Raw genomic sequence first — 27,976 nt, forward strand, 5'->3', positions numbered from 1 at the left:
GAAGTCATACATAGAATTTAGAAAGCAAATGAAATTAATTGGGCAGAATAAGAACCAAGATATGCTGTACCATAAATAATGAAATCTGAGAAATGTGCAAATCAATCAACATTTACTTGATGAATAACCCCAAAATTGAAGCAGATATTACAATTTTTACAAGTTCAAAGATTGGTTGTGCAGCTCTTCAAGCTGAGAGGAGCTCCTTCAAGACATGCTTGACAGCCTAAAGCAAGAAGACGGTTATCATGTTCTAAGAAGTTAGAACTTAAAAGTCCATGTCATAAACATCATCATCATCATCATCTCATCATCATCATCAATGTAACAATCATTACCTAATGTCATCAATCCAGAAGTTAGCTATGAATAATTACTCCTTCCAGCAAACCAAAGAATCACCTTAATGAATTAATCAAGAGAAAGGTTCTTCTTCATCATTTCATAAACAAGATATGTTATGCTAGCAGCTGGCATCACTTTGAGTAAGCTAGGGATCAACCCTTTGTACAACCCCAAAAAACCTTCATCCTTTATTGTCCTCCAAAACACATCAGACATCCTCTCATAACCAGCAGTTGCAGTAGAACGTTGTGCTTGCATTCTGTACAAGTGCAAATATTAGCAAAAACGGTGCTGCCTAGGCCTCACTTGAAGGCATAAGTAGACAATCTTGAGTATGAACCAGTATAGAATTTGTTGACATCGCATATTCTGGACTTTACTGTGCCAGGAGTTTCCTTCTTGCATGACCACCTTGTAGAACATGATGGCTCAAGTTACAAGAAAGATAATACAGGAAACAAGTTATTATTCAAACGTCAATGAACCCCAGTTTCTTGTCCTTTCTATGCAATCCTTCATATGGGCATTGGTCAAGTGACAATAAACTTGAGAGCGTTAGACTTCGACATATAGCATGGTGGAGATCAACACTGGCAGTAGGTGAAGTCCCACATGGGTAGAAGGTGAAAGTGGGGAGCTACATGGTGGTGAAGGCCAAACCAGTTTTGGACATGACGGTATTTCACTGTTGTAGGCTGCAGCAACAATAAAGAGGGTAAATGCTATTGGGAGACTTTTACCAGGATGATCATGGCATCCGTGTTATAAATAAAGAAGCTGTCACGATTACATGAAGATAAAGTATTCATAGATGCATATTCTGCAGAAAATTGTAGCTCGTACTTCAAAAGAAACAGCACACATCAGTATTTAAAGGTAATAAGTTCAACGATGAAACACACCACTTAGATAAGTACATTACATGGACACAGTTGGTGATTTAGGGTCATAAGTCATAACAACTTTTACGAGGTGCCAGCTTGTTTAAATAATTTTGCACAAAAAGGAATGAAGAGAGATTGGCAAATATAGATGACATAGATAGATCAAATCAGATCCATGGACCATAAAGACTAAAGTTTCCAAGTTCGTATAGGATTTAACAAACACAACTGTGTAAAAGCTAAAGAGTTGCTTTCTGTTTGAGGAACCGCCTTTAATAGTTTTGAAGGTAGAGTTGCCTATGATGTGGAATGACTACTTGGTCCCTGTACATGTAGGATGTATCCTCCGTCAGTCTGACAGAGTTAACTTTGAAAGGGTACATATGTTTCTAGTCATCATTGAAGCTCCTGGCATAGAGCCTAAAGGGGTGCTATCTCTTCACTGTTGGTTTACCAACATCCATTTTGCCTTTCAGCCGCTTCATTTTCCAACCTCTAACCAGCATTAGAGGTTTGCACACTGTTGCTGATTCCTATCGATGACAGGATGACCAGTGACTGTTGTCCTACAAGCAAGATTTCTGGAACAATAAAGGACTGTACAATTACCTCGGAGCTGCTTGGTGCAAGCAGCTTTGCTATAGAGCTAAATGGTCGTACATTGTACACTAGAATAAGTAGTTGATCTTCTTGCATAGATAATAAATCAGGGGCTTGATCCCAGAGTTTCCTATTAAAACAAAAAAACATAAATCCACTGTACCTTGTCCTAACAACCTGCAGCGGATATACACATGTTGCTCCAAGAGCTCCTGACATTGTTCCACAGCCGAGTTGTACAAGTGGACCAGGCTCTACAGCGAAAAGTTCGGATAAAAATTTTTCAGAACATAAAGAAGATAAGAAAACTACAGAAAAAGAAGTTCAAATATTTCCTTATTCTCAATATAAGAACCTTCTGAGAGAACAATTAAGGAATACTTCTTATTCAGATGCACTGGCATGTGATGGTCTATGCACATGGGCAATAGTATGCCTCATCAAGTGAATGACAACTTTCCACATGATGACTCTGGGTGTGCGTGTCTAATGCATCTTTGCAATTGAAGTTTGGAAAATATTAGTATTTTTTATATAGTTAAGTCAATTTAAGGAAAAAAAATCAAAATAAGTAGTGTTTCTTGTTAAGATGCACAGATGTGTGATCGTCCGTGTAAATGTGTAATGCATCTTATATCACACATTGATCAATCAAACAGAGATTCAGCAACTAAAAGAAAGATTGATTCTTGATAGAATGTCGAATAATGATATGTTCGCAGATGTTATTTAAGTCGAGTTAAAGAAAAAAAAAGTAACTCAGAAGAACAACCGTACTTCCCATTCTTGAATAATAAGTCCCAGGTATAAAACACTAAGCAAATATAATCTTATTTGAATACTTGCTATAAGGAAATGACTAGGAGAAAACAAGATGGATACTTTGCCAACTTAAGTGCAGGAAGGCTCATAAAAGAGCACTATCTATCACAAACACATACAGTATGCTTTACATAATGGACATACTATCTTATGCCATAAACATCGCACGATATCACCATTAAAAGCATTGTGCCCCTGAACGTCAACCAAGTAACTGCGAATCAGATGGAACAAAATGGTGATGATACGCCAAATATTTGAAAAGTAAAGTTACGCCTGTTAGATCCAGAAAGACACAAGCTGCTTCAAAACACTATTGAAATCTCCGAGAACTGACGTCCCTAACATTGGTAACCAGGGAGTAGTGCAGGGTCAACACAAGCAGACAGGAGGGTAACACACAGTACACCCGCCGTCCCTCGTGTACACACGCATATTAATGCTGACGGAAGGATCATAAGCCTTCTCCATTAAATGAACTGGGGATTTCTGGAGATGATTCAAGACTATTACTCACCGTTATCATGCAAAATGTAAGTTCTTGACATATCTTTTAAGGTCTCATATGCAGCCAGATCAATGCCTGCATAAGGGATGATCCCGAGAAGGGATGGAAAAAGGCCCCTGTAGAACGCACGTGGTCCTTCCTGAACCCATATGTCTTTCGCCAATGCTCCCAATTTTGGGACTGTCCCACCTTCACAAGCATAAGTCTGCAGTCGTGTTTTTACAAGATCCATCGGATACACTGCAGTCTGTGCAACTGCACCAGCAACTCCACCAGCAAAAAGTCTCCCAGAAGTACCTATATCAGCTTTAGTGCCCCCCTTTTCATCGACAATAAATTTCTTCAGCATTTCGTAAGTATAGAATTTTATGGCGCTTTCAGGTGCTACCTTAACCACATTAATTCCATTTCCTCGAAAAAATCCCCCAAATCGCCCATCTTTCCATATCTGTTTTATCGCTGGCACAATATGTGCACGTGCAGCTTGTACTTGCAATACCACCTTTAAGCGATCCAGAGGCGCAGTTGCAGTTCGAGAAGCTGCGCCAGCTACTGCCCCTGCTATCAAATATTTGCTTGCAAGTACGCCCTTACTAATCCCTTCAGGAATGACTGCCTGTTCTCCAATATCCACATGACAAACTTTTTCCCAATACTGATAGATGTTCTCAATTGTTGCCTCATGAGGATAAAGGAAAAGGAAATCCCTCCACTCTTCGAAAGTAATTATGCCATTATTGTCCTTATCTACATGCTCCATGAATCTGGCTAGTTCCTCATCATCAATTTCAATTCCTGAAAAACGCATACCGGAGAAAGATTAATATGAAGCAAATAAAATGTGAATGCACCAACCTAAAGCATCATAAGTATTACAAAAATAGACGGACTTCCAAAAGACATTCTCTCGATATTGGCATCCTGAATAACAGTTCCTGAAAAGGTTACATGTCCAGATAGTTGAGACCAAATAGAATAGCATGGTGGTCTGTGACATTCGAACTGATGGAACACAATCATTGAACTAATTCAACAGACGTTGCGACACAAGAATAAGAGGTAGATACAAGCAATCTGAAGTAATTCTAGCAGTTGCGCTGAAGCATACCTACTGCAACAAGAGCATCCCAAAGCTCTTCCGGCAAAATGCAGCCACTGTGCTCAACATCAATGGCTTGAAAAATGCAGTAAAGTTCGAGTTCCTTGTCGTCCATGTAGCGCTTAAATTCGTGGTAGTCGACACGACCATCGCTATTGGCATCACACACCTGCAAGAGATCCCTCGCATACTTATACTCCGCAGGTATCTGAAGCGCCCGAAGGCCTGACTCTATTTCTAAGTAGTCAAGGTATCCGTCATTCGATGCATCAAAGAAGTTGAAAAGACTACGAATTCTCAGCTCCCTCTCTTCCGCCGTCTCGCCCAGTGCCAAAAGCACGTGCTCCATGGTGACCTGACCAGAATTCTGTCCCCGACTTGAGGATTCTGGCTTCCCCTCGGTGCTGGATTCCATGGGTGGGGGCATAATATCCAAAACTGGCTTCTTGTCCGTTTCTTAGAGCTCACCATGCTCAACAGCCCGCAAGGCGAAAGGCATTCTGCCCAAAAATCTCGCCGTCACCCTAGTCGGCATCAGTGGAACAACTCAATTCACTAAATCACCCAGCGCTCGGTAATCTAGCATAACATCTCATATAAAAGAGAAGAAGGATCAACCCAGGAAGTAAGAGGACACGGACCAGATAAACGGGAACCGGCAATCAACAATCGACGATCCTATATGGCTGTATCTTGGATTGGCGGAGACAACACCAGCTACGAACCCACAACCCGGAAAAGGAACTAACACACGCTGCAGGAACAAGAAATATATAGGCCGATTCTCATGAACCTTTCTTATGGAATCAACCAGGAAGTCAACAATCAGACGGAGAGAGGAGCGATCTCTGCCGAATTACTCTCTAACTGTAAAACAACAGAAATGCAGCACGAGATTCTCAGAATATTTGCCGAAAAGCATCAAATCCGCCGGAAAGTGGCCTCCAGTAGGCCGAAATCCGGTCTACGAGTCCAACGAACTTGTGAGTGCACATCGAGCTAGGACGCAGGGGGGAAACGAGGCCAACTCACCGGTCAGGATTCCCAGTTGAGAATATCACGATTCCGTGCGACTTCTCGAGCGGGAGTGCCCCGAACGAGGACGAAGGAAGAGAAGCTACTAAGATCGTCTATCGGAAAGCCAAGGACGCAGAGAAAACGTGTTCACAGAGCGAGAGAGAGAGAGAGAGGGAAAGAGGAGCTATCTCCGCCGAAATACTCTCCGACGTAAAAACGACAGAAATCCGAAACAAAGTTATCGGAATTTTCGCCGACAAACATCAAATCCACCGGAACGGGGACTCTAGAGGGCCGCAATCCTATCCGAAATTCCAATGTATGAGGATCCACATCGAGCTAAAACGCGGCCGGAAAATGGCGTTAAACAGTCCACCGCTCAGGCGCTCCCTCCGACTTCCCGGCTGCGAATCTCTCGGTTCCCGCCACTTCCCGCGAGGAAGGGAGAGAGAGAAAAGAAAGTCTTGGTCGTCTTCCCTAAAGCGATGGGAACTAACCAATAATAATCGAACAAGTGCTGCAAGCCATTAGCACGCCATTTTCTTCTCTCCCACCACAATTCCTCATTTATTTCATATTCGTGCCATTTTTTAAATCGCTTTCCCTCTGTCTAACTTACAATTTGGAAAGAAAAGGCTATTTTTTTAGATTTTCAGTAAAACCCACACTTTATATTTAAAATGTCAAATAAACTTTGAGTAAACGAACTTCCACCGAACTCTAAAACACAAAATGGTAGCTTTATAGTTTAAAATTACACCAAAAAAGTAGGCCGGATAAATTGAAAGTTTTCCTTTTGTTAGGTTCACTCCTAATCTCTTAACATGGCTCATTCTCTACTTAGCTTTAGGGGTTTAGAGCTTACTTCGAAACCAATATAGATTAGAAGAATGGCGGCCATCAAAGTTGACGCTAATAAGGTCTTTTCTACCTAATCCAAGAACTGGGCCCCTGATTATTTCAATAAATTTTCTATCTAAAACCACTTTTTGTGCCTAATCCCAAAGAATAGAGTCGTACGCTTCCTCAACATTCTTGGTTACTTTAAAAAGTTTCTTTGCACTTTATTCTCATGCAGTGCAGACCTCAATTTGCTTTTCTCATCTCTTTTCATGTTCCATCCTTGACATGTGAATGTGAAAGCAGCTTAAGTTAAAGAACAAAATTTTTATACATAGCAACTTGAAAACTTTTAAAAATACAAACTTTTTTTTTACTAAAACTTAGGTGTCGTGCTTCATAACTTATGAAAACATATAACACCCACATGAATCATACTAAGAACACACTTTTTTTATGCAACTAGCTAGGGGCCTCGACCATGTATGTTTCCTTCAAGGCCATGCATCACATTTAGAAATGTTAACAAGACATGACTTCATAATACAGCAATGTCACCATCTATAATAGTTCTCACACGGACAAGGTCTCCTCACAACGTACTCAAGCGTATATATAAAAAAAGACAAAAGCTTTCTAGTCTAGATAGCTATTTTCATGGCCATTCTCTTCTGGGTCTCTTAGCACCAACCACAGACACAGATCAGTTATGTGAAAGGCAGTCGATCACCCAATAGCCGGGCCTTCCGCACTTGTAACAGTTGCCGGGCTTACTCTTTGGAGGATTAAGAGCAGATGCAGAATCTTCGAAATTGAGCTTCCGCGGCACCATCGTCCTAGGCCTCTCACTTTCTTCCCCACATGCCGTTCCAGCGGCCGGTTGAGGACAGACACTTGGAAAAGCCTGCGACGATTCATCTCTATCTGAACCATGGATCAGCAGGGTCTCACCATTGTACTCGTTGCTTTTCTTGCCATAAGGTAAAGCATCACCAGTCCCAACCACTAAGCTAGAATCTCCACGAAGCAGCAGAGTCTCACCAGTCCCAACTCCTATGCAAGAATCTCCATGGATCAGCGGAGTCTCACCATTGTACTCGTCGTTTTCCTTACCATAAGGTAAAGCATTACCAGTGCCAACTTCTTCGTTAGAATCTCCATGGATAAGAGCCTCACCATTGTACTCCTCGCTTTCCTCGCCATATGGTAAAGCATCACCAGTCCCAACTACCACGTTAGAATCTCCATGGGTAAGAGTCTCACCATTGTACTTGTTGCTTTCCCTGCCATATGGTAAAGCATCCCCAATCTCAACCACTCTGTTAGAATCTCCAGGGGCATCTGATATTTTCTTATCCTTCATAGGCTGATCATCCAACTGCAAGAAATTGCATGCTCCTTGACCCTGTTATTGTACAGGAGTTTACAGTTCAGGAAAACTGTTTTCCTTTCCGTGGTAATTGAAAACAAAAGCGAATCAGTTCAAGCTCACTCAATCTAGAAGAGCATTTACAAGAATAAAAACAATGACAGCGTATTTTAGAAGTTTATTTTTCCAAGTTTTCTCTTAATATACCACTTCATCATCAAGCATAAAAAAACAAGGTAAATCTTATCAAATTTCAAAATTAAGCCCATGAATCTCATTCTAATAGAATAATTAATTCATGGGTAGCTCAAGATACCCGCTTGAGGAAATGATTGATGGTATGCCAGAGTGCACGGAACTGTCTGCCACGACCAATTCTTTTCTTATAACAGCTGCACCAACCTTTTTTGTGGAATGAGGTAAACGCTCTCAAGTGCATGTGACATGATACATAACTTGATTCCAGTGGTTATGGAAAAGATATAAACTTGAGATTCTTGTCATTCACACTAATGAATTTCAACATTGATTCATAAGAAGAAAACCAGGAAACGGAAAGATTAGGAATTGAATAAAGGAAGATGCACCTTCTTGATGGGGCAAATGAAGCAATGCTTCCCTGCATAAGGGCCATCCCTTTTCAAAGACAGTTTTGCTCTTCCAGCTCCACACGCGCACATTGGATAAAGGCTAAAATCGATCGCAACGCTCGATGGAGACGGTGAGTCGCACCACTCGAATAACTGGCAGTTCATACCAGGCTGTTCCCACCAAACAATTAAAAAAAAAAAAGTCCGGACAATGAAAAACAACAAATCAAGACGTATCTTATGATTTCCACCTTCACCGTTGCGCCAAGTTCCAATGTCGAATGCAATTGAATCACAAAATCACAGGACTTTCCATTCCCAAACACAACCCAAGTTTGTAAGCAATGAGCAAAAATGGTAGGAGGAAAGCTGGGAAGAGTGTTAAGCTGATTTTTGAATTTCACGCTAAGGATGCAATGCAGTGGATTTTATGAGTGAGTTTGAAGGTGGGATATGAACTAAAAGAAGATCTATTCATAGAATTGGTCATATGGATTAAACCCCCTAACTTCATCCGGATTTGGTGTCAGATTCAGAGTGGAAATATTCTTGGTGTTCAGAGAATCAGAAAGAGAAACAAATGCCCACTTACAAGCACAAACATCACCATAATTCTATAAATATCTTTTTCTAATTTAAGGACATTACTATCTCCATTAAAGAGATGGACTGCTACTGCTGCTCGAGACGATGGTTACAAGGACGAGTAAGACAGCTCTGGCACGAGCTTGCGAAGGTTGTGGTAGAACAACACTGGCAGGGAATAGGTAATTCCCATCCCTCTGCACTAAGAAAACACGGAGTTCGGAATCCATTTCCGAGCGTCCCGGCTTTCCAACGAACAGGGCCCGAAGAGAAGGAAAAGAGCGGATGGAGAGAAAAGGGAGGGGAAACTGGAAAGCGAAAGCTCACCGTCTTAACGGGGCACTTGTAGAACTTTCTTCCCGGATTCTTCGACGTGTGAGAAGTGAGAACCAAACAGGGGCCACCGCCACACCTGCACAGCTTCTTCCCCACCAAGCCGTCTCCGGTCGGCGATTCGGGCGTCCTAAGGTTCCGGCTCCCCCGCTCCGTGCATTGCCGGTACCAGTGGCCGGACTTCCCGCAGGAGAAGCACACGCCTCTCGGTCTCCCCGGAGACGGATTCTCGCACGAACCAGTTGTTCCCCCTGGACTCCTCTCGTACATTCTTCCGCCATCATCAGGGGTTGGGACGGAACCCGGCGTCGACCCCGGGCTCCGAGACGCCATAGGAAACACTGGAAAGGTCGATAAAAATAACGAACGAAAGTGAGAAACGCGAGGACGAACTTCCCCTTTCTCCTTCCCCCTTCACATTTCTGCCTTCTTTTGTATTTCGTTCGAAGGCTCGGGTGAGTCCGGCAGACGGATCGAGAAAAAAGCAGAGAGAACCCAACAGCAGAAAAGAACAAGAGAAAGGCCAAAAGCAGGCTTTCTTTCGTCAGAGATTCACCGGAGCCTGTGTGGATTTACTTATGAACGAAGGAGTCTCGGAGCCTGTGTGGCTTTACTTCTGAACGAAGGAAAGCACCTTTCCCGTGCGATCTGTGTACTGTTACTGTTGAAACAGTACGGAAGACACAGGGAATGACAGTTGACGTCTCGTCGAAGACGAAAGAGAGCGAGATAGAAAATGTAAAATGTGAACTAATAGGGGGACGACGCTAGAGGAAGGGCTTGAACCTTCGACCTTATGGTTAACAGCCATACGCTCTAACCAACTGAGCTACTCCAGCAGCGACGTCCCTCTGTGCACAAGTTTCTTATCAGGGCTGTTCCCACCTTCGGTCCTTAACCAGCGTGAGGATCCTTTCAAAGTACCAAAGACATCTTTTCTTATATGCAACATAATAGCTACGTCATAAGTGTAAAAAAAACCAACATTTTCTCTGTCAAATATTTTCATGAGATTTGTGTCACTTTAGAGCTTGCTCTATAGTAAGTCCAAGAAGAGAACGTCCCTTGCTTTGTCTTGGACGCACATTACACAGGAGAGCATCCATATGTAAAATTTGATTGAGAAGGGAGGCATAATATGTTTTGAACTTATGCCCAGTTCAAAAAAGTGATCTACATGACAAGTCCATGCTGTCTCTTGCCTGTGAAAGGTAGACCCAGCTTTAGCTTTCTAACAAATGACATGAATCACCGGTTCTAAACTTGTGATACTTGATTCGACCAAACAAGAAAATGCTTCGAAATAAGCAAGCATTAAGCAACATGTGCGTGTATTTCAAAAAATGTTAGAACAACCATCTGAAAGTAGTTTTTTCTCGTTTCTGACAAATCTGTCATTGTTTTTCATCAAATTGGGATTTGCCTCGTTTCTCCACTGAATTTACTCCAAATCTCTGGCACGTTCAATGCTCTTGAAGCTCTTACACATCCTTAGCCACTTAGATAAAACACAAGCTATTATTCTTTTTTCTCTTCGACAAATTGAAGCTGATAGCAGAATCATATATTTCACACAGAAACCAGACCTTTTATTGCTTAACTATAGTTACAAAGAAACAAAGCTATCTGCTTCCCTATGCAAACAGCCATCTGTTTCGATGTAAAATCGGTCATTAGAAGTTCATGATTACAGGTATAGAACATGCGCACCTACAGTATTATCAATTCATAGAATGCCACTAATCAACACGACATATGTTACAATAACATAGCTGCTAATGCTAATAGCAGCATTATCTTCTTTCCTTAATCTAAAAAACCAGCCTATGTTGTCAATGTCGGTAGCCTCCTCCGCCCTCTTTCCCTAATCTAATTTCCCTGCACCCACAGAAGGCAAGAATATAGTCACTACGAGCATGTCAGTGATATTCAGAGAAGAATGCGCACATGGTTGACACAATCGCTCAGATGAAATTTGCCTTCCAGCACAGTGGAGGCATAAGCTACATATGAATGTTAATCTGCACACTTTCTGTTTTTTTAACCAAGGACCCATGTAAGCTTGCCTCTTGAAGCAGCTACTAGACCTGCCTGCTTGTAACAATCTTTGCACGATGCCCACAGATAAGTCCTAGCTACAGTTAAAATATGGTTGGTAATTGAATCCGAGGGGCCGAAACATCAGAAATTATTAAGAATTCCTAGCTTCTCAGTGTGGGGTCTCCATGGATTGCAGGAAATTCACTTACTCAAATTAATCGGGAGAAATAAAGAACTTACAACACGAGGAGCAGTGGCATTTGCTGGCTCTGCCACAAGCAGGTAGAATAAGCTCATGACTCCTGTGTGAAGTTCAGAACTGCTGTAATTGGACTCCAGTGTCAAGGTCTCCCCATCCCAGACTTTGATACTTCCTGGTTGAGGATAGCAAGTGATCATGCCGACAACGTAGCCAGCTTCATCCCCGGCTTTCCTTCCATGTCCGTATATTGGCTTTGAAGAGCATATAACTCTGCCGTCCTGCATCAAATTATATCAAGACTAAAAAATTACTAAGATAAAACTAATTTTTCCCCCGAAAGCATTCTTGATCACCCAATTCTTAGTATTAACTACTAAGTCCCGTTGCTGGGAATATGAGAGTATAGTATGGTAGCAGTGCATTTAATGCTTGTTATGTTGTTCTAAGCTGGTGCAGAAGAGAAGAAATTGTGTAACTAGATTTCCTTTTTTTCTTCTCCCTATAAAGGGTCTTAACAATCAATATGAAAACCCCAAGTGACTGAACAACAAAAAGGAACTATTGCTGGATGATTGCTACTATATTCAACTTTAAACCCCCAACCTCTTCTTCAACACTTGCAAATTCAGCCTTCTTTGAAGGATAGATTGTAGTTTTTATGGATGGTGTATGAAAAATTATTCAATAAAATCTATGTTGTAAAAGCTTCTGTCTGTCGGCACATAGAATAAAAGCATACCATGTTGTTTTATACTAGAACCTACAAGCCACAGTTGATGCTCATGGTTGTGGAACCATAGCGAGGGCTTCTCATAAAAGGCACTGAAATCCGTAAAACATTTCTCAACATTTAAGATGAGAAGACATGTCTATATAAAGCAAAAGAACGAATATCGTCTAAAATGCAAGCTCTAGAACAACAAAGTTATCGAGTATCTTACCTGACCATATAGAACAGAACCCATCCCACCTATATGCTGGTGTGCAACTCCATAAATGACATCTCCCCCATGAGGTATCTCCATGGTTGCTCTTTTGCTATCTATGCAATCATTGATGATGCCACCTTTTTCACAAGGATCAACATCGTATTCTACCTGCAACCAGGTAGCGTCCAAATTACAACTTAAACCGGAGCAATATTATATGGACTCATTTCAGCATGCACCATCATTTCCCCCAAAAAGAGGGCATTAGGAAACTTCTGAATTGCAATCTCGTGGACTTAATCCAGATAGTCAATGCCGATTGTCCTCCAAAGTGATCATACGATTATTGTTTAGAAATCAGGAGTGAAACATTAGAAAGTGATGATTTGGGGAAGAAAGGCATGATTGGATGCATCAGAAAGTTATGACTTGTAATGCGGAAGACATCCAATTGTCATTAGTGTATTATACAAACTTGTTTCCGGCAAAGGTGTGCAAGGCGTTCTCATAGACGAGAAGGAAATCAAAATGAAACCAGGTTCGTAGTAATTTTGAAGTAAGTTGGAATTGAAAATGAAGAGCAAAGAGAAGACAGAAAGACAGCGGGATCCATTTTAACTGGCGATTAGACAATATCAAGAAAACATGAACTGAGAAGCAAGCATGAGGTAATTATGTACCTGGCAGTTCCCCTGGATAACTGTTTTATTGACTATCCTGGTTCCAATAACAGTAACATCAAGTATGTAAATTCTAACAGGGACAATGCTCACATCCCAGTCTACCCATTTCACAGTGTACTTCAAGTACAACCCCCTGCTATTGATCATCTCAAAACCTTTTCTCAACCTACATTGTGCCCCATCATAGCAACAAGATAGGCCACCCAGATAATGCTTGGGCAATGGTGTTCCATCCCCACCCTTGGTCACGTTATAAAGATCACATCTGCACTCTGTACACCCCAAACGGCTCTCGACTCCTCTTGTATCGATAGCATGAACATTCAGCATCCATTTCTCCTTATACCCATCAGGAATTTCGGCCGGATTTCCGACTTCAATCCCATAAGGTCCCGGCACATGAGTTTCCGTCCGGCGAGTCTCCGATCCAAGGCCAAAGTACTGATCAAGAGCATTTGGACAAACTCCACTGTTTCTGGCGACTATGATCTTCGACAGGTTCCTACCTACAGCCACAGGCTCATAGTATCTCAACAGGAGCCAGTGATGGATGTAAGTTTCGTAGAGAGGAACCGGATTGCCTTCTTCATCCACTAATTCAGCATTGACTTGTTTCATGGCGATATGGCCTCTCGGAAAGTCGATATCGGGGTAGTATTTGTTCTGCACCGATCCAGGGCCCAAAGAGAACTTTGGTGACAGGAACGCTGCAGACTTCCAATCGGTTTCGTGGTCTCCTCTTGGTGATTGTGAAGCGTGGGCAAGTGCAACCATCAAGAACGATGAGAGCAGCGTTCGCCAAGCGCAAACCAACATTGTTAATTTAACTTGAGCTGTAGAAGATTAAAAATCTCATAAAACTGTCAAACGATGGGTATGAAGTAAACTTCCTTAAAATAAGCGCAAAAATACAATATTTTCCTTACGCTCTCTGTTCATGCCTTTATATGAAAAGGAACATGCACATCCAAAATTTTCTTGAAGAAACCTAGACATACAATGGGATTTACCTTTTTAAGGTTCTTGACAAAACTTTTGTAGGATCTCAGTTTAAACTGAAAAAACTAATAAGTGGTGATTTTAGTAGTAACTGATTAAATTTTTCTTTAATGTTTTATTTAAGATAAAGCAAGTATTACAGAAAAGTAAATAAGAATATGTAAGTTACTTATATAAACATCATGCCCTTGACAAATGTATAATGGAAGGATTGTTAGGGTTATGTATGTCTCTTTTGGAAATAATTTTAACTTATCATCACTGAGCTTTCATCTGTTGTTAGAGCAAGTGTAAAATAACATATATATATATATATATATGCTCTCACACATACAAAAGAAGACAAGAAAAACCGTTTTCCAAGTTCACATAATCTGGAAATCAAATTGAAAAATAATGTTATTGGGCAAGAGATGAATACCTAGCTCCAATTGCTCCCAGAGAAGAAGTAGAAAGGCATAGAAGAACAGGAGAGAGATCCCTTCGCATCTGTGGCTCTCCTAGAAGAAGTGAGAAGAGAATATATTGGAGAACAGTGGACATCTAGTGTCATGCGGCCAAAAAACGACAGTTACTGTCATATCATATTTGACCCCTTCATCCCTTGCAGCCGAAGAAATTGACCCAAAATAAGTTTCATATCCTTCCTTTAATATAATTTTAACTGCACATCCAAATCTTATTAATATGATACGAGCATGCAGAATGAGTTTATTTGTCAGGGGAAATACGTTCATATTTGACTTTTTTCATGTTCAGTTGTGCTGTCTAAATTTAAATTAATCATATAACAAGTCTGATACTCTTTAAGTACAGTTTGGCAATAGTTACACACGTTTTGGACTGTCATTCAAACACCTCCTAAACTAATTGGAAGCTAGGAAACTATAGAAAAATAAAGTTCTTACTGCAACTTTGATGTGAGCGATGAGACAATAAAGCATAATAAGATAATCAAACTAAGGATTTTCATATGCCAGAAAGCCCAAGATTTCCACCTTTTGACCTAGAATTAGAATATGCATTTTTTTTTAAGCAAGTCTTCTATCTTTCTATAAGTTCATTGCAAATATTTCATTGGCTCAATTGAGTTTCTGTTGCCTCTTTTTTTTATCCCCCATATTTTTCTTTTTTCTTATGAATTCAAAGAGGTTTTAATAATATATAAGGAGATGTCCGCATAAGAAGCTATTTCAGTCCTTGATCTATTTCAAATAAGTGGATTGAAAGAAAAATAAGGAGAAAAAGATGATGAGGCATTTTCTTCATCTAGCATTAGTTCACAACTTTTTTTCTTATTTTTTCCCTAACAGCATATTTGGAAAAGATCAAGAACTGAGATTATTATTTGTCTATTTAACATCCAAGTGCCCAATAACTATTTTTTCAGCTTGAGATGAAAATAAGGAGAAAAAAGTGACAATGCATTTTCATTATCTAGTTAGCATTAGTTTATACCTTTTTCTCTCAACAGCCAATTTGAAAAAGATATTATTTCTTATCGATTAAAAACTTACTATATATATATATATATATATATATATAATTTATTTATATTTATTTGAAGAGAAAGAAAAAGAGAAATCAGAGAGACTCTCTTGTAGCATTTTCAAGTATTTTTTAAAAATTTTATTTTTAAACGTGAGTGAAAAAATAATAAAATACAAGATCGTAAAATTTGTTTGGTAGGCAGGTAATTACTATAGTTGACTGATTTTTTTTCAAAATTGAAAAAAAAGGGTCCTATTTGAAACAAAAAAAGCGTACATCTTTCTAGTATAAACCTTAGATATTGTTTTCCGAAAAAGAATAAGATTATAAAGGCACATAAATTAGAGTTACGAGTTTCAGTACAGAAGAGAGAGGTGGAAGTCTGCTGGGTAACCTTTTTCTGGACAGCTATTAACAAATCTAACAGTAAATCATGTAAAATCTTGTGTATAGAACAAATTTCATAAAAAATTTAGATCATTGGTTTTACTTTTCTCATAAAATTCAAGGGATCAGATTCACTTTCACAAATTTTTTGCTTGTATACTTTTAATTTCTTCGACTCTTATATACAGTTAAATTTTTGGAAAAAAAAAGCTACAGAAAACTACATTTTGATTTTTGAGTGCCAAGTGCTTTCCTCACCATCGTGGATCCAATTTGTTGAGTCAAATAGTAATGGAAACCGTTCACACACAAGGAGGAACCGATCATTTATGATGCCTTCGAGTGTACTTCGGGAAGAAGCTTTCATTTATTAGGAAATGTGTTCAATATGACTAGGCGGAAGGAAAAACGGGGAGGCCGCGTGCTCGTGATCGTCATCGCGAGAAAAAGTCGGTCAAAAGCATCTCACCGACGGCGGCGACGACGACTACGACTCCGTTCATGAACAAGATCGCATTGCCTCTGGCTTGATCTGCCGGTCGATCGACTACAGCTCATCTTGGATTATTGAGAGAAAGAAAAAGAGAGAGGACCGGGACCGGTTTGTCGCCGATGATGACGATGACCGCATGCAGTAAACAAACCATGCCGAATAGGCTCACTTTACGGTAATAACTTTGTAAAATTAAAAAAAAAAAGAAGAATAAAATTTACAAATGTTCAGTTGCCATGATAGAGTCTTCAATCACAATCTTCCTCTCTCTTTGAGATCAGTATTTCTATATGCACCAACGTAGCAAGGGAGATTCAGATACCCAGTGATTCAAGAGAAAAGGAAAAACATGGTGAATAACCTGGTAAGGACCGCATAAGAAGCACGGCTGCACCGTCCATGCATTCTCAGAAGAAGTTATAAACCAATTCACCAACCAATTCACTGGCAAGATCCAAGGACCTGTTTGGATGAAAATGAAACCATGCATTCGACATGCAATTTTGGCATCAGTACATGTGTCGCGAAGCTAGTTAATTTTTTCGATTGCTAAACCCAGGTTTCTCACTTGATGTAAGCGTCATCGAAACATGGCTTAAAAATCTTTCCCGCTTCGCAGAAAGGAATAGTATGCTAAACTTCTGTTATGAGAACTTAAAAACCAACTGCAGGAAAATTGCACGATCACCCAGTCCACGCTCCTTTCGCAGCACATGAGAAGAATCACCAAAGGGTGTTTGATTACCCTGGATCTTAATTTTCATGCGTGGGTTTGATAAGACACCCGCCTTAAATATATGGTTCTAACAAGCTGTGGACTTACGAACCATAGCTTTAAGATTGCTGTTATGCCTCAAATTCATGGATGAGATCCAAGACTTTTCAAGATGACAGGTTTATAAATCCATGGTGCAATCCATGCATCTTTCAAACATAGGATTTCATATCCTTGCTAGAAATCAAGTCCTAGAACCTAAGATCTTAGCCCTTCAATACCTGTACACAATGTCTAGAGACATGCATGTGCAGCGAAAACAGGTGTGCAGCAATTTCAGGAAACACTAAAATAACCATCGGACGGTGAGTTTTGCTCCATGCATTCATAAGACTATCTCTACAACAGTAGAATTTTGTTCCATCATCGGGAAACGACCAGCTGAATTTTGCTTCAACTCCTTCGAAAGTCCTACCAACTTCCTTGAAGCACTCGACAATCAATAGCAGCGGTAGATAAAGCAGCACAAGCACTTCATTTGTCTCTTGGACAACTTGAAAGTTGACAGCACCCACACACAATTCACATAGAGCACACTTTTTTTTCGCTGCTCACATATTGTTACGAAGAAACAAACATCTGCATCTATGGGACAGTTCCAATGTAATTAACATTTTTCGTCAATAAAAAAACTATATTTTCTGGACTATAGCACCTTAGTGTTATTGATTCGTATGAGGTAACTAACAACTGCTTCCGGTCCATGGATTTACATAAACAAGAGTTCTAGACACCAGGTGGGTGTGTGCATTTTCAAGCTGTGCTAGTAAACCATGACTTTACAACCATACTGTAGTGACAAACGCAGAAGATGTGGTATAAAGGAACACAGCTGCTATAGCTAACAGTAGAACTAACTTCTTACAGCACTAAATTTACATCACTAGTATTTGGTAGCCTCCAACATCCTCTTTCTTCAAAATATAGGCTGTGCCTACGGCAAGAATGATGGCTACACATGCAAATAATGACACTGCAACATGTGTTGGCAACTTGCGCGTTGGCTGTACAATCTCATTTCCCTACATACACAGAGCAAAAAGGAATCAGCAAGGGCAAGAACACTTCAATGCTTAAGGAAAATGTGCATGTGATTAACATGATCCCTTTTACAATGGAATTTCCTCGTAATTGAGGCACAATTTACAGGGGCCATGCCAGGTCCTCATCTTTTAATTCTTTCACGTCTCAACCAAGGGCTTGTGAAAAATGCTTCCGTAGCAACTGGTAGAACTGCCGCAACTGCTTGCTTATGGCAATATTTGCACAATCCGCCACAGATATTGTAGATGTAGTCAAAATATGACTCAAGATTGAACCTGTAGCTTCTATAGACCTTCCTAATGTGCCTGGCACCTCCCTGTGTCGTTGGAAATTCATCTATACAGATTAGCAAGAGGAATAGAGGGCTTACAATAGAATGTGCAGGAATATTTATCGGATCAGCCACAAGGATGTAGAATAAGCCCATGACTCCCGTATGAATTTCAGATCTGCTATAATTAGACTCCAATGTCAAGGTCTCGCCATCCAAAACTTTGACAGATGCTGGCTGAGGATAGCACGTAGTCATCCCAACGATATAGCCAGCTTCATTGCCAGCTTCATTCCCATGTCCGTATATTGGCAATGAAGAGCATATGACTCTGCCATCCTGCAACAATCATATCACGATTGACAAATAATAAAAAAACCAATTTGTTCAGGATAGTATTTTTGGTGTTTTAGCTCTTAGTATTAAATCTTGTTCTTGGGAATTCAAGAAAACAAAATACAGCAACATGGAAATTTGAGAAAGGCATTCAATGGTTATTGCTTTGTCATATATTGGACTAAATCGATACAGACAAAGCAATCAGCATATAGAACCCATATGACTGAAAAAAAAAATTTGTGAGATATGACAGATGATTATTACTAGATTCAACTTTAAACCACCAACCAGAACCTGCAATTTCAGCCTTTTGTAAATGGATTCACCATTTTATGTATGAGTGATATGAAAAGTTGCTCAACAACTTGCTGTAAGAATTTCAATCGACATGATGAACAAGCAACACCATGCCAATTAGATGCAAAATTATAAGTCACAGCTGAATGCTTACAGGACACGGAATTCTGAAACAAAAGGAGTACAGAAAGAAAGAAATGACTCATTGCTATATGTAAAATTTGAGCTATGCCAAGCAGATTTTTTATATGGTACACATCACTTCTAAAAAAATTAGACTTAGACAAAGCAATACAAAGCAGTTAGACATGAATACCATATCAAGTGCAAACTCTTGGACAACAAATGGCAGAAATCTTACCTGACCATATAGAGCAGAACCAATCCCACCTGTATGCTGGTGTGCAACACCATAAATGACATCTCCACCACGAGGTATCACCATGGTTTCTTTTCTGCTATCTATGCAACCATTGATCATTTCAACTTTGTCACACGGTTCAACAGTGTATTCTACCTGCAACCAGACAGAGATCCAAATAACTTAAAAAGAGAAGTATTGCAAGGACTTATTCAACCAGAGACTAGATTGTATCAACAAAAGGTGACCTGCGAAGAAGCATAGCAAGTACCTGGCAGCCTACGAAACCATGGGAATCTGTTTTATTAACTATCCTCTTTCCAGTATCAGTAACATCAAATATGTAAATCCTGACAGGGACAATACCCTCAACCCAGTCCACCCACTTCACAGTGTATTTCAAATACAATCCCCTCTTAACTATTTCAAAACCTTTTGTCAACCTGCATTGTGTCTCATCGTAGCAGCAAAACAGGCCACCCACATAGTCCTTGGCTATTGGACTTCCATACTCATCCTGCGTTACGTTATAGAGATCACACCTGCACTCTGTACACCCCAGACGGTTCTCCACTCCTCTTGTATCGATAGCATGAACATTCAACAGCCATTTTTCCTCATACCCATCAGGAATTTCAGCCGGATTTCCAACTTCTATACCGTAAGGACCTGGCACATAAGTTTCAGTTCGCCGAGTCTCGGATCCAAGGCCAAAGTACTGACCAAGAACACGATTTTGGCAAACTCCACTATTCCTGGCCGTTATGATCTTAGACCTGTCACTAGAAGATCCAACAGGCTCGTAGTATCTTAACAAGAGCCAGTGATGGAGGTAAGTTTCATGGAGAGGAACCGAATTACCTGCTTCATCAACTACCTCGGCATTGAATTCTTTAATAGCAATATGGCCTCTTGGGAAGTCGATATCGAAGTAGAACTTGTTCTGTACTGATCCAGGGCCCTGAGAAAACTTGGGTGACAAGAAGGTTGCAGATTTCCAATTGGTTTCATGATCTCTTGATGAAAAATCGTTGATTGCTGTAAGACCCAGTGCAGAATGAGCAAACGCAAGTATAAAAGAAAAGGATAACAGCGTTCGCCGATCACAAGCGGACGACATCCTCTATTTTGAGCTGCAGTGAGGAGACCAACCAAAGATCAGAATCTTCAGCTACCATACTTGCCAATGTTGCAAAATTCAGGCGCACGAAGAACCCAAGCGTAATTTGAAATCTTATTTGAAGAAACGCATCACAAGATCAAGCAAAATTCCAAAAAAAATACCACGGGAGATCAGACCTTCCACCAAACAAGGCGATTGGTCAAGTAAAAGTATTAAAACCAACGAAACGTTTACTTCGGAAACGTTTCCCAATGAGGCAACCGTAGAGTGTAAACACATGGCGGTGAACTCCCACTTCAAAGTACTTTTCTCGCAATTAAAAACAAGAACGCAACAAAAATTTGAACGACCAAAATCCATCTCGGCATCCCTCAGGATAAGCTCTTCTTTCCCATAAAAGAAAAGGATGAAGTTCAAATCCAGCAGAATCCAAGCAAACAAATACAATGGAAACTCAAATCAGAAATCGCAAGCTAAAATATTTGAAGGGAGAAGGGGGACACATACCTCTTTCGACTGCTCAAACGAGAGACCAAGAGCCGGCAGGATAAAGAAGAAACGAACAGAAATCAGGAAAGAAATTAGAATTCTCTCTGCACCTTTGTATCAATCCACTGGGTTAATTTCTGGGCACTCCCCAAGTCTCAGCTGCACCGCCATGTCCCAATTTCCAGCCAGCGTTCCAGAACGTTCCTTGAGATGTCGAGATGACATCTGCAAGTCTCCGATTTAATACGTTGCAGTGTTTCAATCACCAAAATTTTGCGTACCTTAATTTTTCAAGCGGTTTATTCATTTTAGTCGGTCTATGAAATGGCAGTCACTAATGAGCTTAGAATGTTACGTATTGTTCTATCATACGGTAGTAAAATACTAAATAGCATTCGGAAAGTAAACCCACTTTAAGCGTTCGTTTACATGTTAATAGCTCACAATCATTTACTTATTCACATATTAATTACCTGCCTTTTAAAACTGCGCCAAAAACTTCTCGCTCTACCAGCATCAATTAAAATATTATGTTGAGTGTTTCAATATTAACACTAAATACTCCGAAGTATTACTACTAAATACTATTAATCATCCTCCTAAACATGTGAATTGTGGTGTAGAGTTCAAACAATGAAGATGCCTTTTAAAATTTAAATAAAAAGGAGAAAAACTTCAGTGAAATCGTCTTTCTCACAGTTGTGTGTGGCGTTTGAATGCATGGAATTCCGCCGTAGAAGTGGAATTCCAATAGCATCGTACAAGAAAAACATGACGTGCTACCAACCGTGGCCTTTACATCCCCAAGAGTTTGGATTGGTTATTGTACAATAATACGAGAAATAAAGTCACATCTAAATAAGTGCTTGTGGAATAACCGTGTCGAGTGAAGAAAAGGTCATGGGCATGTGGCATGAGAAAAGCAAAGCAAAGGGCCTCTTTGCTCAGCTTCCAAAGTTAGGCGGTGATTGATTCGTTGTTGACCCAAAACTTGAGCCCTGTTTTGTAGTTGTTTGAAAAGAAATGGATAAAGCACAGTTACTTTTGAGCTTTAAAGTATAACTGAAAGCACAAAGTTTAACATTTTTAACAGTAGATCCCTTGATTACATCGCTTTTTTTTTTTTTTGAAATCACAGAATTACTACTAGAACAAAACTTGACAAGGATAGAGCCTATATTGTTTAAATACTTCTTCACAACTTCATAAAAGCTCGCTTGAATGTAAAAATATAACAAGATAGTAACGGTACTAAGAATATAACAAATTTTAAAACAGTAGTAAATTTTGCAAAAAGTTTAAATACTTCATCCCTATGAGTACGAAAAGATTTAATTTTAATTGATGATAACGCGACACGTTTTTTTTTGCTTATAATATAACGCGGACTTGCAATTTGTCGATGAAAAACACTGTTCCTCATCATTGATTTTTTTAAACTCCCAATGAATTATTTCGTAAAAAATGCACCATGTATATATTTTACAGTACAAATTTGTGACAAAAAGTACTTATCCTCTGCCCAAATGACCTTCACTTTTCCTATGATAAATTCTGCAACACTGCCACTCCCTGCTCAACGGAACGACCTGCAGAATTGGAGCTCCTTCCCAGTGAAAACCCACAATTCTCACCATTAAACAAAGAACAATTTTGACCATGGTGTCCCGCTTCCACCTGCCTCTGCTTTCGACCAATTCATCCACCACGTTTTCGCGTCAATTGATCATGCTGCCCATGTTGGTCATGCCAGATTCAGCCATGGCACGAACAACAGAGGAATTCGCTGCGGCTGCTGATCCTAAACACAATCACCGCGACATCTTTCATTCACCAATAGTCTCCACAAGAACACGACCCTTTTCTGAAATGGTGGAACCTGTTACGATCCCTGATGATGATTTCCCGCTCGAATATCTCCGAGACATGCTTCATTACAGAATGGCAGTCGCGGCAGATCCGAATGTTCTTCGCAACTCTTATGGTTGCGCCTTCTTCTGTGGCCAGCAATCCAAAGGCCACTGCTAGTTTCTCACTGTGGTATGCAATAATTGTTTCCTTTTCTTCTTCTTCAATATCAAATAGCACATCTGATGTTTTTGGCGAATGCCCAGTTGCTTTCAGGCGTTCAATCATCACTGCAAGCATCTTACTGATCTCCTCATACTGGGGATGGCTGGTGTCTCCGGCGACGAATTCGTGAACCGCAGATCCGATCTCAATAAGGCTGCGTCCCGGCTCCTTCCCAATTCCCCTCTGCTTCATCAAGCTGCGCACGCCTGCCTTCTCATTCCAGCGTCCCATGGCACCATATATATTTGATAGCAGCACGTAGTCGCCATCATGGTCCGGATCAAGCTCTCCGATTTTCCGGCACACGGCCTCACCGAGCAAAACATTTCCGTGATTCGCGCAAGCTCCGAGAAGAGTTCTCCACATGATCGCGCTGGGCTTGATTGGCATCCGATCAATAAATCTATATGCTTCGTCAAGAAGGCCTGCTCGTCCAAGAAGATCAACCATACACCCGTAATGCTCGACCGTCGGCTCCTTGATGCTGTTGAAGAGCTCCCACCCTCGCTGAACAAGGCCTCCATGACTGCACGCAGACAATGCACCAACATAGCTTACGTCATCCGGCCCAACGCCAGCTTCCTTCATTCTCGAAAAAGCATCTAACGCATGAAGACTGTGGCCATGAATAGCCAACCCCATGATCAGAGCGGTCCAGGTGAGGACGTTTCTCATAGGCATTTCAACAAACACTTGGACCGCCCCTTCAACGAACCCACATCTCGAGTACATGTCCATCAACGCTGTCCCCAAGGAAACATTCATCTCGAACCCATTCCTCACCAGCATGCAGTGAACCCATTTCCCCAATTCCAGCGCCCCCAAGCTCGCGCAGGCTGCGATCACGCTCAACATCGTCACCTCGTCCGGCATCACGCCCTGCACCTGCATCCTCTGGAACAGCTCAAGCGCTTCATCCGAGAGGCCATTATTCACGAAACAGCCTATGACGGCCGACCAAGAAACCACATCCCTGTGAGGCATTTCGTTGAACACTTGGCGCGCGATCTCCACCTCGCCGCAGCTACCGTAAAAATGAATGAGGGTGTTCTGCACAAAGACATCCGAGCTCAACCCAAGCTTCAAGCTCAATCCATGAACCTCCTGGCCCTTCTGGACAAGAAGCAGGCGAGCGCACGCCTTGATAACGAAAGGAAAGGTGTAGTGGTCGATCGAGACGCACCGGCGCATGGAGGAGAAAAGCGAAAGGGCGTCCGACGGGAAGTCGCCATTCACGTAGCCGCGAATCATGGTGTTCCAGGCGAACACGTCGGGTTCAGGAATCCGGTCGAAAACGGAGCGGGCATAGCTCAGGCTTCCGTACGGAGAGACGGAAGAGAAGAGCAGGACCCCTCGCACAGCTAGAGGGTCGTGCTCCATTTCCCGTTTTATTACCTGCGCGTGAATCTGAAGGGCCTGACTCATGGACGTGCATTTTGGGGAGGCGTTTGTTCCGCTGAAGAAGCCAAAAATCCGTTCCTGAGAAGTTTCGGCAAGTGGGGAGTCTGCGGATGAGCTTGAAGATGACGAAGCTGCAAGTGAACTCGAAAACACACCAGAGTGGCGTCTACATGCTCGCAGTAACCAGACTGGCCCAGAGCATCTCAGCCATTGTTGGCAACCAGAGCTCATGGAAGAGGCCCGTCCATGTTGCTCATACCAAGCCGCCGTCTATAAGAACCATTTGTGATCCGTCTAAATGCTCGCAGTAACGAGACTGGCCCAGAGCATCTCAGCCATTGTTGGCAACCAGAGCTCATGGAAGAGGCCCATCCATGTTGCTCATACCAAGCCGCCGTCCATAAGAACCATTTGTGATCCGTCTAAATGTTCGGAGTAACCAGACTGGCCCAGAGAATCTCGGCCATTGTTGGCAACCAGAGCTCATGGAAGAGGTCCGTCCATGTTGCTCATACCACGCCGTCGTCTATAAGAACCATTTATGATCCGGTGCAGTGCAATTTTGAAGAACGATTAGTCAAGAAAAAACTGGTCCCAGTAGATGTTCGGATGTGTTCAATAAAAAAGAAAAAATCATCCAAATCCGATAACAACGCAATGACTTGGATCTCACTGTGTAGCTTCACTCCACGAGGACTTGATCCCATGCTGGATCTAATTGCCTAATACCCTCATTGATATTCACCTACGTAACTTAAGCTACAACTGATTATAAGAAAAATGCGACTAACGAAAATCCATGCATTGTGTGGTGAAGTTGGTTAGCATATTTTGGGATGCCATGCATTCTACATGTATTGTCAGCCTTTTTGTTGTTCTTATATAATAAGGTTTTGCCTGCAGTTAGCTTCATTCATATCATACACTACTGACTACTCGTTGCAGTGCCGATGAAAATGGATGGCAAAAGTATGGCCTTGTTCTCTTTGCTCTTGTCATTGATAGCCATGAGCTCTGTGAAGGAGTCACAGGCGCAGAATCCCTACGAGTGCATGGGCTTGTGCCAGGCGCAGGCCGGAATGTGCATGGGCAGCTGTGCCGGGACGAACATGGACGTGAACGTGTGCTTCGGCCGCTGCCAACAGGACCGCCAAGCGTGTGACAGGCAGTGTGAAGGACACACTTCGCCATGAACTGCTATATATCATCATATATGTACTTGATGATCAACAGAAATAAGGTCAGTCAGCCTAATGACTAGCAGTAACTACAGAAATAATTGAAGACTGAATGCGCTAAGTTCTTACTAGAGAAGGAAACAGGTACCCTTGATTTGCTCATTTTATCTAGCGAAAATATTCTTGTTATTGCGTAGTATGACAAGGAATTAATGATGTCGAAGATGAGGTGTCACACAGCCTTCCGAACTAGCAGCACATGAACTTAACCACAAAGTAGCCAGTTATTGAGGTTTCCATGGGGTGGCGCAACGATAAATGACCGGTTTCTATTTTGAACTCGTATAGTATTTTAACTTGCCACGCACTGCAGAAGAAGGACATCAATATACAAGTTAAAGCATAGTGGAACCATCATCTCGAAACTCTAAAAACAACCCTTATGCTTACCCCAGTTCTTGAGAGAGTTGCCAACACAAAATGTTTTCCAGATTTTCCTCTTTCCTTTTCAAACTCATCACTTAAAATTGATCTTGTTTGCTTTCAAAAAGTAAGCATTATTAAAGATTACAAGGAAGAGACTCAAGTATTCAAAATGCTCTTTTTCATGCAATCAATAAGGGGTCGATTTGAGAATGGGGGAGCAGGTACGACTACAGATGTCAATGGAACGGATTTGGATCGGATATATCTTCAATCATATCCACTTTTTGGGATATTTACATATTCGGATTCAACTTTGAATAAAGAAAAGTCATATCCGAATCTGATTTTTATATTTATATCTGAATCTGAAATTTGAACAGGATTTTGCCAACTTTCAAAATTTAGTAGCATTAGATACATGATATTTGTCTAAAAATGAATCTGATTTGAACCCGTATTTATGTATATCTGAATCCGATCGGATGTCATTTATTAAATTCAAATCCCATCTGATTTCTTAATTTGATATTAACTTTTTTTTTCATATCTGAATTTTTTGGATTGGTTCGGTAGATATTCGATTCAAATAGGATATATTGACATCCCTGAGTATGACATTGAATCATGGATCTCAAAAACTGAAGGCCATGAATGTTGACAACAAGTTAGATATATACGAAATAATGAAATGCCCCACAGAGTACTGTATATATGGGGCTTGTCTAACATTATAATGTTTTTACAGACCTGAAAAATATATACGACAAAAAAAAATGTTCTGATATGATCTTAGAACTCTTACGTTTTTCATGATCAATAACATGGATCCTTGATTTTGATTCTCATAAAATCTATTTATACATCAGTTCTCAAATAATCCTTTTATCAAAAACAAAGGATCAAAATATGATGTGGGGATATGATTTTATGACTCCCGTGATTTCGGAGAACCCAAACTGCTGATTTGGATCTCGTACAAAATTTGAACTACCTTGGATCATCCATCCCTATAATGAGAAAAACCTGCCAAAATATAGTCAACAGCAACTTATAAAGTTTTGCAAGACGCCGCATCACCATTCAACTACTAGCAACATGAAATCAAAGGTAGGAATAATGATGCTCATGAGGATGTTACTTATCTGATTAAAAAATCGGATCGGATTTAAGAAATGACATTTGATCGGGCTTAAATTCAAAATTAAACTGGATTTAGTCTTAATAAATATCCTATGTCCAATGCTCCTAAAAATCAGATTCAACTTTCTTTTTTTAAATAGAATTTCAGATTCGGATAGAACTTTTTTTTGTCCATATATAAATCCAAATTCAACCATGTGAATATCGGTTGATTTAAATCCCATCCATCTACATTGCTATTACACCTTCTTTAAGCCATGAGATCCGTCAAACGCTTTAACAATGCGAAGAATATTAGAAAAGAAAAAAAAACAAAGATTGGCCGCTTCGTCACGAAATGATGAATCCAGTTTAAAATGGAAAAAAAAAAATCAAAACGTGGACGGCAGGATTCGAACCTGCGCGGGCAGAGCCCACATGATTTCTAGTCATGCCCGATAACCACTCCGGCACGTCCACCGGAGACGTCATGTTTTAAAGTTTAGTCATTATCATCGACTCATTGTTCTTTATACAAGTTTTTGCTTTATAATGGAGAGACATTTCCTCTTGAGTAAGTGGTTTTCCTAAAATGTGAGATTTTTTTTGGGCAATTTTTCACAAATCCAACCCGTAGCTGAGGTTGGAATCTTAATGTTATTTGCCAACATATAATATTTGAATGTGATCATTAGAACCCTCATCCTTTTCATGCATATACAACCACTGATTTTGATCCTTATAGTATCCATTTACACGTTCGTTCTAAAATGAACTTTATATATATGTAATCATCTATATATACAATCCATTCTCACGTAGTTTGAATCAATATTACCTCTTAATAAGATCATACCAATGCTC

At 40.6% G+C, this 27,976-nt stretch overlaps 4 protein-coding genes and 2 non-coding genes across 9 annotated transcripts; all 6 read right to left on the reverse strand.

Moving 5' to 3' along the window:
* Positions 1-50: 50 nt before the first annotated feature.
* LOC116257544 (calcium-dependent mitochondrial ATP-magnesium/phosphate carrier protein 3-like) lies at positions 51-5,747 on the reverse strand. Of its 3 annotated transcripts, none has more exons than XM_031634394.2 (4): positions 4,268-5,747; positions 3,169-3,954; positions 1,993-2,083; positions 51-604 (listed from the first exon to the last, which is right to left on the reverse strand). In XM_031634394.2, exons 1-4 carry the CDS (start codon positions 4,683-4,685, stop codon positions 412-414), a joined length of 1,488 nt encoding a protein of 495 aa, XP_031490254.1. In that variant the 5' UTR covers positions 4,686-5,747; the 3' UTR covers positions 51-411. The 3 variants fall into 3 exon arrangements, with proteins under 3 accessions (XP_031490254.1, XP_031490256.1, XP_031490257.1); XM_031634396.2 differs by having other exon boundaries at positions 464-756; XM_031634397.2 differs by lacking the exon at positions 51-604 and adding an exon at positions 763-1,040.
* Positions 5,748-6,550: 803 nt separating this feature from the next.
* On the reverse strand, positions 6,551-9,703 carry LOC116256993 (uncharacterized). Of its 2 annotated transcripts, XM_031633562.2 has the most exons (3): positions 8,987-9,697; positions 8,072-8,245; positions 6,551-7,520 (listed from the first exon to the last, which is right to left on the reverse strand). In XM_031633562.2, the coding sequence occupies exons 1-3, from the start codon at positions 9,323-9,325 to the stop codon at positions 6,819-6,821; spliced, it is 1,215 nt and encodes a 404-aa protein (XP_031489422.1). In that variant the 5' UTR covers positions 9,326-9,697; the 3' UTR covers positions 6,551-6,818. The 2 variants fall into 2 exon arrangements, with proteins under 2 accessions (XP_031489422.1, XP_031489423.1); XM_031633563.2 differs by lacking the exon at positions 8,072-8,245 and having other exon boundaries at positions 8,987-9,703.
* A 54-nt stretch (positions 9,704-9,757) lies between these two features.
* Positions 9,758-9,831, reverse strand: TRNAN-GUU (transfer RNA asparagine (anticodon GUU)). The gene has a single exon. It is a non-coding gene; the product is annotated as a tRNA-Asn (tRNA).
* Positions 9,832-10,644: 813 nt separating this feature from the next.
* LOC116257176 (uncharacterized) lies at positions 10,645-21,197 on the reverse strand. Its single transcript, XM_031633789.2, has 9 exons — positions 20,934-21,197; positions 19,575-20,436; positions 19,304-19,459; positions 18,406-18,645; positions 17,869-18,013; positions 12,844-13,679; positions 12,176-12,331; positions 11,273-11,512; positions 10,645-10,870 (listed from the first exon to the last, which is right to left on the reverse strand). Exons 2-9 carry the CDS (start codon positions 20,421-20,423, stop codon positions 10,862-10,864), a joined length of 2,631 nt encoding a protein of 876 aa, XP_031489649.1. The 5' UTR covers positions 20,424-20,436; positions 20,934-21,197; the 3' UTR covers positions 10,645-10,861.
* A 1,168-nt stretch (positions 21,198-22,365) lies between these two features.
* LOC116257039 (pentatricopeptide repeat-containing protein At4g21065) lies at positions 22,366-25,117 on the reverse strand. Its single transcript, XM_031633638.2, has one exon. The coding sequence runs from the start codon at positions 24,618-24,620 to the stop codon at positions 22,746-22,748; it is 1,875 nt and encodes a 624-aa protein (XP_031489498.1). The 5' UTR covers positions 24,621-25,117; the 3' UTR covers positions 22,366-22,745.
* A 2,393-nt stretch (positions 25,118-27,510) lies between these two features.
* TRNAS-AGA (transfer RNA serine (anticodon AGA)) lies at positions 27,511-27,592 on the reverse strand. Its single transcript has one exon. It is a non-coding gene; the product is annotated as a tRNA-Ser (tRNA).
* Positions 27,593-27,976: the final 384 nt, after the last annotated feature.

Source organism: Nymphaea colorata, chromosome 7 (assembly GCF_008831285.2).
Source record: "Nymphaea colorata isolate Beijing-Zhang1983 chromosome 7, ASM883128v2, whole genome shotgun sequence".
NCBI classification, from domain to species: domain Eukaryota; kingdom Viridiplantae; phylum Streptophyta; class Magnoliopsida; order Nymphaeales; family Nymphaeaceae; genus Nymphaea; species Nymphaea colorata.